General features: G+C 34.9%; 1 protein-coding gene across 1 annotated transcript in view; it reads right to left on the bottom strand.

Moving 5' to 3' along the window:
• Nucleotides 1-15,126, bottom strand: part of LOC130901462 (protein-tyrosine sulfotransferase) — a 98,730-nt gene that overhangs the window by 35,229 nt on the left and 48,375 nt on the right. Inside the window, exon 2 of the mRNA XM_057812879.1 lies at nucleotides 10,526-10,854. Coding sequence (XP_057668862.1) covers nucleotides 10,526-10,788 — 263 coding nt within the window. The 5' untranslated portion in view covers nucleotides 10,789-10,854. The remainder of the gene's footprint in view (nucleotides 1-10,525; nucleotides 10,855-15,126) is intronic.

Genomic DNA, 15,126 nt, shown 5'->3' on the forward strand with positions numbered 1-15,126 from the left:
CACAATATTGTAACGGCCAAGAATCTCGAAAGCTGTACTCGATCGGCGAGCTTTGTGGTTGCCAGTCAATATCGTTGGAATCCAGCGAATACAAACTTTTCTATAAGTCAATTGTTCAGAAACGATAGAGGACAGGGCAGATCTTGAAATTTTCGGAAATTGCATCGATAATTCACTTATGGTGAACCTTCGAGTTTCCATAACCGCTTAGTCAACTCTTGACCCATTCATAATAAAAATTAGTTCGGCTCCCCATACACTCGACTCGCTGCACTGTTCTTTTCTGCCACTTGGGGGGAGAATTACTAGCGACAGTCATGTGTATGTAACTGCGACTCAACAGAAAATGATCTGTTTGAAAAAAACAACCCTCGTTGTTTTTGAGTGGCACCAAATTAGCATCAGGGTTGATTTCTTTTTGGTTTTATTTACTACATTATTTTGTACAGCGTAATTCTATGAAATTATCATCAATGAACTGCTTGAGTCAAAGTCTACAGCAGCGCTATTATAGTAGGTTTTTGATCAGTTAATTATCGTATACAAGTGGACAATTTTTCAAGTTTCTTTTTCCATGGAATATACGGTTTGTCCTTTTGTTGTTGAATAAAATATGCAGATACACTTCGACAATTATCTAAATTTTTTGAATTATTAAAAAAAAAGTTTTCTTGCATGAAAATATCACCGAAAAGTTATTGATTAAATCTTGATTTTTATGGTATTATCAAAAATTCTAGCGTTGATGAGATTATCAGCAAACTTTATTCGATTTAATGCAATAATGCTCGGAGGGCGAAACGACTTTAATTTAAAATACCGACTGAATAATTCACCAGGAAGTTCCCGGTTTCTATTAAATATACAAGAGCTCATGAGATATACATATATATATGCGCATCCTGAAGCAATGGATTGGATATAATTACTTTTGATACAATGAAGGCGAAAACCAAGCGAAAGTCAATTAAATGTTACATAATAACTTCATCTACTGAAGAATAAAGGAAGACAGAGACGGTTCACAGTGTAACCATAATACAAATTATAAAACGTAAATAGACGAGTTAAATATATCTGCAGGTAAGGAAGTTTGATTTAAACAGAGTACCAAACGTGAATTGAGCCCTTTTTGTAACCCCATTAGTATATTAGAACTTCGGTAGTCTTTTATCTGACACAAATAATCTTGTCGTCAACGATTCGGTTATTGCCATTCGTTTATTCAGTTTTTTGTGTTTAAAACCACATGTTAACAAAACTTGATGCAATGTTTCTAAACTGGTATAATTGTATTCTGGATTATTTGTTACATTTTGCTGTATTGCTTCAAATGTCGCAGCCTTTTTCTCCTTGTATAAACTATACATTGTCCTACGTATAAAATCTTGAGTAGATTTGTCAACTTATTTCAGTTTTTCTTTACATGCTTTTCGTTTCTGCGAATTATCAACAGCAACCCCTTTCGATAAATGGAAAATTTATTTACTCTAGTTAATTCAACAATTCTTATTATGACTGCATTATCAGATTACTGAATATTTTCCTTTTTTTAACATTCGAATATATTTGAAATAACTTGCTGTGTTTTATATGGAAATCTTTATTATTAAATTCATACCTATCTTTATTCTCACTACATTGTGCAATTCCAGTATCTTCATTCGCCCATATTTCTATTTATTTAAAGAAATTTATTTTCTTCTTTTAATGCTTATCCATTAATGGATGTTCGCGACCACATTTTTCATGGCTTCTCTATCTCTAGCGGTATGGATCAATGTCTGAATATCTTGTATACCCGTCCATTGCCTCACGTTCCGTAACCATGACATCCTCTTCCGTTCCAATCCTCTCTTACCTTCAATCTTGCCCTCGACTATCAGCTGACGGAATTGATATTTATGGCCTAGCATTATATGGCCAAGATATGCAATCTTTCGTTTCTTCACGATGTTAATGAGTTCACGGTCTTTATTGATACGCCTGAGAATATCCTCATTCCTCACTTTGGCAGACCATGGTATCTTCAGGATTCTACGATATATCCACATTTCGAATGCCTCTAATTTGTTGATGTTTTTTACCTTAAGGGTCCAACTCTCCATCCCGTAAAGAAGCACTGACCAAACGTAGCGCAAAGCAAACGCACAAGTCTCAGTCTAAGATCAAGATCAAAGTCGGTACATGTAATTACATTTTTAAATTTTATGAATGTACTTCGAGATTGTTCAATTCGGTATTTTATTCCACCGTCCGATTATATGTTACTCTAGATTTTCTAAACGTATTCGCTTCTCTAGTGATAATCATGAATTTAGTTTTTTTGATGTTGATGTTTAATCCCATGTTTTGGCTATGTCCGCCTACTATATTAATTAGTTGTTGTAGGTCATCTATATTATCTGTAATCAGTACTGTGTCATCGGCGTAACGTATGTTGTTGACCCAGACTCCATTGACTTTGATCCCAATGTCTCTATCTTCAAGTGACTCTCGAAAGATGGCTTCAGAGTATATATTAAACAGGAGCGGCGACAATATACAACCTTGTCGTACTCCTCTGCGAATCCAAACTTGCTCAGTTAGACCATGATTTACTTTGACTTGCGCTTTTTGGTGCCAGTACAGATTTTCGATACAACGAATGTCTTTTTCGTACAAATCCAATTTTTTAAGGAGCTGCATAAATTTGTGATGTTGAACTTTATCGAAAGCTTTTTCGTAGTCTATAAAGCATAGACAAACATTTTTTCTTTGGTCATAGCAGTTCTGTACAAGGACCTGTGTTGCGACTATTGCCTCTCTTGTACCTAACCCCTGTCTAAATCCAAATTGCGAGTCGCTTATATTATTATCACATTTTCTATATAATCTCTGATGTATTATTCTTAGGTATATTTTTAGGGAGTGGCTCATAAGGCTAATTTTTTTGGGATAGGAATAAAAACTGAAGATAGCCACTGTTCAGGGTAATGACCAGTATCATATATCTTGTTGAACAGCTTGTGAAGCACTCTAATGCCCCTTTCGTCCAGTAGTTTCAGTATTTCTGATGGTATTTCATCTGGACCAGCTGCTTTATTGTTTTTAGCGACTAGTACAGCCTTTTCTACCTCTTCTTTGGTAATAGAAGGTCCAGTTAGACATTTATTAATTAAATAAATCTAACCGAGCCAGGCCAATGTTTATCGCAGGCTGTCTCTGGCAGGAATCTTTCGAAGAAATTGTGTACGTACGCGTTCCGACAGCCAATAGAAATGCATTTATGTTTCCGATTCGATGTTTTAATTGGTAAACGGTAAAGGGCGTCATCAAGGGGAGGTAGGAGGGAGGCAGTGAATTCTACATCGTATGACAAATTAAGATTTAATGTATATTGTACGAAGTATTGAAATATTTGGATTAACATTAAAATTTTAATATCCGTTTTTAAAATCGTTTGTGGAATTTTATACATTGATATTGATATTAGAACCGTTCTTATTACAATCGTCGTCGAGGCAAAGACTTCCAAAGTGTAAAGTTTCATGCTCTTGAATGTACCAGGCGTTCATATTTTTTATCCTCCATAATATTACCCCATTTCTCACCTTTCCCTTAGTCATAAGCTGGCGACGCCCTTGTTAACAGTTATTTTGCATTCGACGGGCCTGACTTTCATTAACTTTCATCGGATTTATTAATAAATGGAATTATCGGTGGTAGATATGTTGATTACACTTATTTACAGTATACATATATGTTCTCAGCTCCAATTTCTGAGATTTAGCTATGTAGGTATGAAGCAGAAAAACATGCGTTTGCAAAGAGAATATCCACAAAATTAATCATTGGATTCTGAAGAAGGTTTGTAGAACAGATACCCTGGTAGAGCTCTTCGATGACGAAAATAGAAAACCAAAAACTTGTTATTTCAATCTTTCAAGTAAATTTTGAGGTTCTGTGAAAAGAGTTTAAATACAAAAGTTGTGGATCTATTCATTACCTACAATTTTGCTATTTGACTTTTTTCCATACGACTTGTAGAAACCGAGATAAATCGTTTTTTACCCTTGAAAAACTCTTCTCTTCCCTTTTCCGATCTCAGATCGTCTGTAAATTATTTTTTCTTTCATTTTCATCATATTCTCTTCCTTTTCCAATGGATTTCATCACACTAATATTTTTTTTCAGTTTTTGTCATTTTTAAATGCTTCTATAGATACATAACCAAATTTCTTGACTTGGGGGTTCAAGAATTTTGGCTATGTGTATGTGTTACTCATCAACTATGAGATCATAGATCACACACTAAATTTATTTCGCCGGCCTGTGAAACAGATAAAGAAAACACCAACATCGTTTCCGGATTATAATTTAATCCCACGAAATTGTAGAAGAAGTTTTCACTTTATCGAGATGAACACAATACCCATTGTTCCATTCCGAACTATAAATTTATAAATAAATCAAATACGGGTCGTTATCGTTGAAAAGTTTCGCAGCATAAACCCGTATACTTCAATAATAATGTTGTATAGGAGTTTTGCTCACGAACATAATACAAAAAAATATGAATAGGACGAAATGATTGATGGCGACAAAAAAAATACTTGTGTCTACTCTTCGGTTATCGTTAAAGTAAGACTCAACCATTTATAATAGTTAGTTTTGAGAGTTTACAAAAATAATAAAAAAACTAACTATAATCCACATACACTTTTTCATTTTATTTTAAATATACACCTGGGAAATTCATTTCTTAAAAAGAACATCATCCAAGTGTGCACCATCGCGCTGCAAACATTCCTCGAATCTAGATCTCAAATTGGTAAAAACTCGCTGGCACATTGCGCGGGGAATTGTTGCTATTTCTTTTCGGATATTGGACTGATTAAGCGTGGTTGGATTATGGCAGTAGGCTCTACTTTTCAAGTATCCCAACATAAAAAAATCCGGTGGTGTTAGGTCCGGATTCCTAGGCGGCAATGTATTATCTCCTCGGCGAGATATCAGTTTCCCAGCAAACATCTGGTTTACCATCGCCAAAGAGGCATTAGACATATGACGCGCCATCTTGTTGAAACCATGTCGTTCGATTATAGGCTTTAAAAAGTTAAATTACGGAAAGAAAAAAATCCCTTAAATTGGCTAAGTATCATTCAGAATTTACAGTGACAGATTGCCCCTGTTGATTTTGAAAGAAATAGGGTCCGATAATTCCGTCCGCTGATATGGCCGCTCAAACGATTACTTTTGGCGAATGCAGAGGCTTTTCATGTTTTGCACGTGGGTTCTCTGCAGCCAAGTAAATTCAATTCTGTCTATTGACATGCCTAATTAAGTGAAAATGAGCTTCGTCGGAGAACAGAATATTCCAACAAAAACTCGTCTTTCTGCACAAGTTGAATTTTATATGGGTGTAATTTCAGATTATTCGACAAAATGTGACACAAAGATGTTCTCCATATCAAAATTGCGGCTGATCGCTAGTCTATAGACCAGGATTACGTTGAACTGAAACTTTAACTCTGTTCTTATTGATCTTGGGCGTCCCGTAGGCTTCTGATTGAGAGTCGAACCAGTAGTCTTCGAACTTTCTGACCCACGATCGATTCACACTTTCCCTCCTACACTGATTTATGTCATGTATTCAAAACTCACGTCGAAACAAACGTTGCGCTCCGGTGATGTAATCCATCGCGACTAAATTTCCGAGAACCAGCTACTCATCCCCACCACCCGCGCAGCTCCCTCTCATAACGTTCAAACGTTTGTAAAATCGCCTTTCTGACCTACCTTGTATAATTTATACGAGGTGTAACTAATAACCAAGAGACCCAGCCCAGAAATGACATAACGGTTTTACATATAGAGCTGTGGTCAAATTAAATGAACTTTGAAAAGCATGACAACATTGAAAGTATTTTTCTCCGAACCAATAATTTGAAAAAATTAATAATTAGTATACCAATTAGACGTGTGACTAACTAAGAAAAACGAATTTTTTTTCAAAAATCGATTTTATTCATCGATGTAATCTCCATCAAGAACAATTCAATCATTCCGGCGCTTCTTCAAACTTCTCGATGCCGTGCTTTAGAAGGATTTGTCTTTTGCCTCAAGATAGGCTCCAATGTCAGCAATTGCTTTTTCATTTGATCTGAATATCTTACCGCCGAGCAATTTTTTGACATAGTCGCTGGGGGTAAAATATGGACTATACGGTGGATGAGGAAGCAATTTGTAGTGTAATTAGTTCAATTTAACCATCATTTCCATCGACTTGTGAATCGGTGTATTGTCTTGGTGAATCAGTGGTTTTTTCTTCGACATATGGGTCTGTTTTTTCTTGATTTTTGCATTCATACAATGCAACAACTCTATGTAGTATTCGCTATAGATTGTCTTTTCCCTGTGGAGATAGTAGATAAACAATATTCCATGCGCATCCCAAAATATTGAAGCCATAACCTTCATAGCTGGCTGTTGTGCCTTTGGACGCTTCGGATATATTTCACCGGCTGCAGTCCATTCAGATGATTACCGTTTTGATTTAGAAGTGAAGTAAAGGATCCATTGTCACTTATCGACGAGAAAAACCTGATTTATTACGTGTAAATATGACCAAAAACTGCTTGAAATCATCAACACGTTGTTGTTTTTGATCGACTGTTAGTAAACGCAGCACCCCATTTGAAAAAAGCTTTCTCATGGTCAAATGTTCGTACATAATCGTAAATACACTACCTTCTGATTTATGGCCTCATCTATTTCACGCAAGTTCAATTTACGATTAAATATAACCAATTTGTGGACTTTTCTGTTGTTTTCTGGAGTAACCACCTCAATTGGACGACCAGAACTTTTACCATCATCGGTGTCTGTACGACCGCGTTTAAATTCAGCAAACCAATAACAAATGATTCTTTTCGATAGAGCAGAGTCGGGATAACACTTTTGATGCCGTTGCAGAGTTTGCAGATATTATAGATAAAGAAAAATATGAACATATCGCTATCCATGTTTAAAATAAATTAAGACTTGAGGGTATATATATATATTGAATATTGAACGAGTTATAGATAATTGAAAAAACAACTTTTTTCTAACCTCAAAATTTCCAAGAAAAATAAAAAAAGTTTTCTGTTGAATTTCGATATTTCTCTATCACCAAAATGTATATATAAAATTGATAATATCGTTGTTTTTTCTGTGGTTCTCCATTTTCAAAATAAACACTTTTTTAACGAATCCTCAATTTGCTCTGCAATATTCCCGTCAATATTTCTACTAGAAACATTTCAGTTTTTCCGAATATATTACCGTTAGCGTTACAACAGACATTACAGGAAAAAAAGCCAGAAGGGCCAGTCATTTTCGAGCTGTTTTGTTCCTGTATCTGTCAGTTTTGTCAATGGGTAAAAATCCGGAAGCACGATAAAAAATCTATAGCTCTTTCCTCTGCGGGATTTAATGGCAGAACATATGACGAGTCACTTGTGGTTGAAAACGGTTTTATTTTTTTATAAACGAAATGGCGGAAATGAAATTGTATTGGATTTTGAAATAGAAATAAAGAAAATGGTTTATAGTAATAGATGTTTTCAGTTTTATTTATACGCATATTGTTTGTTAAGAAGAAACAAGTTCGTTATTGTAAATCTCAACTTGGTGAAAGATATACTTTATCGAATTGTGGAAAATCGGAATTCGTCTCATCATCCGTATTCGTATCTGTTTTTGAGCCCGCTTTTATTAGCTTCACCTGTATGGGAACTTGTTTCTTTGTAACTCTCCTTTGTGGCTTATAATTGTTAGTATGTCCCACCACTTTAATTAGAGCGGGCTAAGGCGTCAGCCTCCGGATTCACCGGTCGTTGGTTCAAATCCCGTTCACGCTGTAAAAAGAATTTGTTTTTTCTTCGGCCATTTTTTTTAGAAATTATCAATGCAATTTTTCTCTTTATATCGAAACAAATTTTACAACTGTTCGCCCTCTGTTGAACAATTACTATACTACCTGAAATGGAAGAAAATGGACTTGGTCAGCGAGCTATTGCTAGACAATTGAATATGACCCGCGCAGAGGTTCGAAGAATGAGCGTTATGAGGAGATTGGATCTTTCATGGGCAACCTGAAACAGGCAGAGGGCAATTTACAACCACTTTATCTTGTCAATAACATTAAGAAATCGTCACCTCAATACCATTCAAGTGCAACAACCGTTACGTGAGGTGCGAGGAATAACTATAAGTCAGTGGAAAGTTAAACACCATCTATGGGTCCAAAACTTACTCCAGTGCATCGGCATGCACGCCTGCGAATTGAATTGAATGTTGGAACAATGGGGACCTGTTCGGTTCTCAGATGAGACCAGAATACGCCTTCATGATAGCGCCTAAAGAAGGAAAGTATACCGAAGACCAAGAGAGCGATTTGTAGATTGTCGCTTTGAAAAGCGGAATGCTTACGAAGGTGGTTCCTGCTTGATATGGAGTGTAATTTCTATAAGAACAAGAACCAACTCTGCGTTCATTCGTAGCGGTGACAGTGTTCACGAAAGAAGAGGTTTAACGACTGATATATCGAGGAAATTTTAGCAATTCATGTGGTACCTTACGTCGACTACATTGGAGACGAATTTACTTCTATTTATGATAATACAAAGCCGCACAACTCCAGAATCGTGCAAGATAACATTGCAGAAGTCGGTTTTTGGGTTATGGAGTGCCCAACAAACTCCCAGAACATTTATGGGATGAGCTAAAATAAAAGAATTTGAGCTGGACCTACTCTAAACTAGATCTCAGAGCTTATTGTAGCAGTAGAAGAAGAGTGTCTGAATATCCCACAAGGAACAATAGGTAACTTGATTAGATCTATGCCTAATCGTATGATTAATGTTATTTGGACAAGAGGAGGTCATACCCATTAATAAAACCCTTAATTTGGCATTCTAACTTGCAAGATACATGACTTTCCCTGATTTTTTGTTTAAATTTAGCGCCTTTATTTTAGTTCCATTATCTACCGCATCGTCTCTTTAAGCCTTGTACAGTAACCTCCATCAGTTTCCAACATACACTTGGAGTGAAAGTTTGTTTATTTTGCAAATTGGAACAGTGAAATCAGCCTCATCCAAAGAAAGGGCATCGACCTCCGGTTGGGTAAATTTTCAGTCATTATTTCAATAACCATAGTAAATTTACGTGTTATTTTTTCAAAAATCATATTAATTTCAAACAAAGGAGTATAATTTAAAAAATCAGATTTATTTTACCTCAATTCAAAATTTATTTAGTTTTATTATTTTGGTTTTAATTTTATTTAGGAATTTGTTAGCATTTTTGTCTTCTCAGCCTCATTTTGATGTTTTTTTTCATTTTCAGAGCAAAAATTTTTCTTCAAGAGCTGGTTATATTCTTTCATTACTTCCTAAGCCAAAGGCGGCTCTGGAGATGAGCAAGAAAATGAAGAAAATTTGGAGAGTAAAGATATATTACTTCAGGCAGCGAGCAAATTTTTAGATGGATACGTTGAAGAGCGTTTTGATGCAGAGGATGCATCACAAGCTCCAGCAGTGTCAAAGGATGAGACAATGGTGGACCGGTCGATTGCTGTTTTCATTACTTCTGTCGACAACCTTAAACCAGCTTATTTGGCATATATCTACCAAAAATGAACCCAAATTTTTCAAACTTTAAAATTAGCTCATTTAGACCTTGAAGAACAATTTGAAAAAAAAATTTTTTAATCAATTAAGTAGATCGTTGCCAAATTAAGGGTTAAGAAATTTAGTATTGAGTTTTAAATTGTCAATAACTCTTTTTTTAAAAATAAAAACCTTAATATAAAATATTATTATATTAATATATATAAATTGTCTTTCAAACAGGGTATTTTTTGATCTGATGAATAATTTCAGTCTAAAGTTTACAGTGAACCGGTTACTGAGCACGCGAGAATAGTATGTTTCATTCATTACTGTTTTTACATAAATTCTAGACGATTTAGCAACAAAAAAGTGACTGAGAAGTAATTGAAATTTATATTAATTTCTATTACGTAATCTGTTGTTTTTCTAATTTTATCGAAAACAAATATTCCTTTCTCCCATACGCAAATCCTGGATTCCGTTACCAACAGGTCTTTATATACACCTCAGTTGTTATTTTTCGATCATTTTGAATATCTCTGTGCGTACACAACAATGTACTAAGTGAACCGAAGTCGCATGGCGTGGGGTGGCGTGGCGTGTTTCTAGTGGATTTAGACTACGCTTATTATACTAATGCTTAAACCTCTCACGATTTAACACGTTCAGCGACGATCGATTTTCTTCAACTTTCGCTAAGTGATTTCAGTTTTTCAAAATGCAGCAATGCAATTGTCTGAGTTTAGTATGATTGCCAATATTTCGAATAAAATAATTATCGTGTTTTGATATTTTGATATTAAATTTACAACATTCGCTATTTGCGTTTTCGTTAAGACATCAACACTAAGCACTAAGTATCTTAAATCGATATTATTTCTTACCTAATATCAGGATGTGCGTCTAACATCGCCCTCATTAACGTCGTACCACTTCTCGGTACTCCTCCAATAAATATGAGCGGCATCTGACGGTTATACTCGTACATTCGTTTATCGTTACCGATGACGTATTTCTGTTCTGATACCATATTAGAAGACAGAACCGACGTCATTGGTCCAACGAACGAATGTACGATAACATAGAGAACTATGGCGGTAAGCAAGAGACCGCAAGCCTTTTTCAGACCTATCCGTCTGACCTGCATCCTTGGAACGTTTCTTTTTTGTCTTCTTCTCACGTCATCGTTAATCGAATGATTAATGTGGACGATCTGAAACAAAACTCCGCAGAAATTAATATCAATACCAACTGGAAGATAACATCATAAAAATAGAAGCAGAACATGTGCAAGGTGCCATTAAGTCTCCTTATTTCAATCAAACTTCTTCAACAACTACATACAAAAGCCATTCAAATTGTAATATCCTTAGTAGTGGTTACTTTCCAATTCAGTGGATATTACTTGAAATCATCCTTATACCTATACTTGGCATTTTGGTCTACTTTACAACATCCAGGAATCCCAGTTTCTAAATTTTTTCCTCATTCTAAAATCCTACCAAGAAGATCGGGGTACTTAATGGTTAAGTACCAAGACGAATAATCAACAATGGATCCAGTCAACGCAGGTGTTTCCCAATGCAGTAGAGGAATGTAGCTGTCGAGATGTTAAGATGACGGAAAGAAGGAGACGACTGGGCGATATAGTATGAAAAAGATGACGACAAAGTAGAAGAACAAGAAGGGATAAACTTGTCATTCTAAAACTCCAATTAACTAGCATCGATTGAGGAACGTAGTGAAAATAATCAAGAAAAAAGATTAAATAAGGTAATGCCTCCCCCAAGAAGTAATACCTTACGGAGGTTTCCGCGGGGGAATACAGGTCCACAGTGTACATAAATGGAGTGGGTTTTACTGCATGCTAGCTGCACACTTCTGCCAGTACTGTTAGCAATGTAGGTAGTAGAGTAGATCCCTTCCACTTACATTTAGTGCACCATACGATGATTCTGCTTCAATAGCTTCATATCGAGATCTGTTACAATTGCTGTAAGCAAATCTTGACAGGCTACAACAATTGAAAATATGGAGAAGTCAAGTTAATGAGTCGAAATCCATCCATGTGACCTTTACACGTTGACTAGAAAACTATCTCTCCGTTACAATAAACAAGCATAAAATTTCACAGATTATGCGGACAATTTACATGAAATAAACGTAGAATCATAGATCATAGATCATAAAATTATCTACAAAAACCGTATTAATACTGTTTTTCTTCCAACCTACTGTTTCTGAGATATAATGATTCAAAAAGTTGTAAAAGTTGTTGTAGTTAATGGTTTCACCAATATATTTTCCGCAGTAAACTTTTCTTACAACATTGAAATGAACCGAGACTTGTATTTGTAAGAAATTTCTGTAGACTGATGGGAAGTGTCATAAGTTCATCAAATAAGTTATCAAATGACGAAGATGTTGCTAAAGTTTGAGGATGTTGTTCTGCAACTTTGGAATTTCTCGTGCAATCATTATAGTCGTTAAATCCGACAATAAATCTGAAACATTATAACTTTTACAACTTTTTGAATCGTTATATCTCAGAAACGGTGGCTCGTAGGAAAAAAGTATTGATACGTTTTTTGTGAGTAATTTTATGATCTACAATTTTCGTCTAAGGTATTTTTAAGATAAAACTTACCGTTTTTCTGATAATCGCGAAAAACTCATTTTTTTGACCTTTGACGTTGAATAAAATTTTTTCCAAACACGGAAATTTTTTTTAAACTGTATTTTAAACAACTTTACCGATTTTCAGCTTGATGGGAATTTATGTAGCTTCACTCTTATTTTTTGGTATAATTTGACCGGACTAAGAAGGAAGAAGCGAAGAATTCAAAGAAGCACTTCTTTCCGAAAAGAGAAAACAGCTCGGGATTAAACTTAGACAACTATATTCGTTTAAAGGAGAATCTCTTGAAAATAAATATATACAGGGTCCGTTTTAAAAGTAGTGAGAGTATTTTGTTTTTAATTTATTCATGAAAATAGTGAAAACGATTAGAATTTTTCAAAATAGCATCCTTCCGTATCTACACATTGCTGCCAACGACTTTTCCAGTTTTCGTACGCCTCCAGGAATTCCTTTCTATGTTAAGCTAAGAACTCATGGACCGTACTACGTATAATAACCTCAACCGTTTCACATTTTCTTAATCTTCATACAACATTCCAAGTCTGACAATGTTGTTTAAGTGTAATCCGATACTGGTTGTATGTACATCAATTTTTAAAGTATAAGATGTACGTACCTATATCCATTTCCACTTATCTAACGAAAAGAATCAATTCCTCGAAAACATCCCTTAAAATGTTAATAAACACAATTCGGTAATTCAAGAATAATGGAGAATTGTCTCGGGTGAAAAGAAAATGAGTGTATATAGAAGCAACCCCGATAATCGTTACTGTACGTATTTTTTGTTTTGTTCTCAGAAAAAAAGGGTAGAAGAATTAAGACTGCTATACAATCAAACCCTTATCTACGTCTCTTAACATGTTCGTGAAAGAATATTTTCTTGTCGAATATATATAAAAGAGCTTTGGTAAGAATTCTTTTCAGTCCAGAACAAAAAATATAGAACCTCAACTAGAGATCTTTCATTCAATCCATATAAAAATGTAGAACGGCCTTGAGCATGAAATATATTTGTCGTTACTTATATTTCTTTACCAATTAATAGGTACATACAAAGTTCGTAATTTACATGATTTTGCATTACGTAACATTCGATTTCTATAGAGATTTATATGGGTTTTCTTCCCAGATGCTTGCTTTAATATTTGCTAATATATGCTGATAACTAAAAAGCGGATTTAATGTGGGAAATGTTGATGAAATATGCTTATACAGGGTGTCCCAGAAATTGCACGCCAGGCTGACACGGGAGGTAGATCAGCTTTAGATCTATCAAATAAAAGCAACATGACCTCAGTAAAAGTTTTTTAGTTTTCGAGATATTAAAACTTTTAGGTTTTTTCAGAAAATCTCTACTTTTTGCCCTATTTTTGTCTGTTATGGGCATAAAAAACCTCTAATTTATAATTATTTTTTTTCTGGGCTACCACTAATAGTTGGTTGAGACAACCCAGTATTCATTTTAATAAAAAGTAGCACGACATTAACAAAAATAACAACTCAATCTTACCTTTTGTTTCAAAGCGAAAACCTTAACTAAAGTTTGGTTAGCGACTGAGTCTGGTACATACAGAAAATGTTCTTAAAAACTAGCCTACTTAGTGCTCTTTAAAAATGGTATAATATTCATAGAATTATAAATTAGAGGTTTTTTATGCCCATAACAGACAAAAATAGGGCAAAAAGTAGAGATTTTCTGAAAAAACCTAAAAGTGTTAATATCTCGAAAACTAAAAAACTTTTACTGAGGTCATGTTGCTTTTATTTGATAGATCTAAAGCTGATCTACCTCCCGTGTCAGCCTGGCGTGCAATTTCTGGGACACCCTGTATATAAAAAATGACGAAATATGCTCAAAGGCACTAAAAGTAAAATTTGAAAAATACACATTTTGTTTAAATGGGGAATGCCCCCAGACTTGAACTACAGGGCTTAGCTTGGGCTAACTCTGGGAAACACGGCCTTGACAAACCAATAATGACCCAAGCCTGGTTGCAGTCTGGGTAACTTAGCTCCGGCCATTCTATAGTCAACCAGGCCTGGCTTAGCTTCTATGTATAAAAGACACAAAATTAGTAGAATGTATTAATAGAAATTTGTAGGACCAAGGTTGCAGACCAGTCTTGGGTTTATCTAGGTAACCAGGTTTGCAAACTAAGCGAGGGACATTGTTATCATTCCAGAGTTCCACCAAGTTTGGGCAACTAATGGCTTCCAAGCTAGGACCAGAGTTGTACATACTTGGCCCAAGTCTGAGCTTATACTGGGCCCATTGTAAAATGCTATATGGGTGGCCGAACAAAGAAAATACAAAAATTTTTGGAAAAATATATTTACTTCTTAAAGTTAACTCCTTTTAACTCCATACACTTTTCTCAGCGATCCTTACTAATATTATAAATGTGAAAGCGTGGATGTTTGTTACGCTTTCACGCAAAAACTACTTGACGAATTATCATGAAACTTTGTACACATATTCCGGGAGGTACTAGAAGTATTCTATGTTATACTTTTTATTAAAAAAAAATATTTTTTACGAAAATAAACAAAACATTGTCAACAGATATCAACATTTTGCTACTTCAGCGCCATCTAACATACAGTAATGAATTTCAAAACCTAAATACTATATACATCCAATTCAACTGACTATAGTTTCAGCTGTTTGGAATTTTTTAGGTTAGGTACCATTGTTATTTTCAACTGTCACTGAAAGTGTGTGTCTAAAAATGCCTCGGAAGCGTAATTAGTGTGTTAATTAGATTAACACCGACATTTTTAAATATGGGCAAGGAGAAATGAAGGAATATTTATCGATGGATACAATTATGGTTACGGAAT

Source organism: Diorhabda carinulata, chromosome X (genome assembly GCF_026250575.1).
Source record: "Diorhabda carinulata isolate Delta chromosome X, icDioCari1.1, whole genome shotgun sequence".
NCBI classification, from domain to species: domain Eukaryota; kingdom Metazoa; phylum Arthropoda; class Insecta; order Coleoptera; family Chrysomelidae; genus Diorhabda; species Diorhabda carinulata.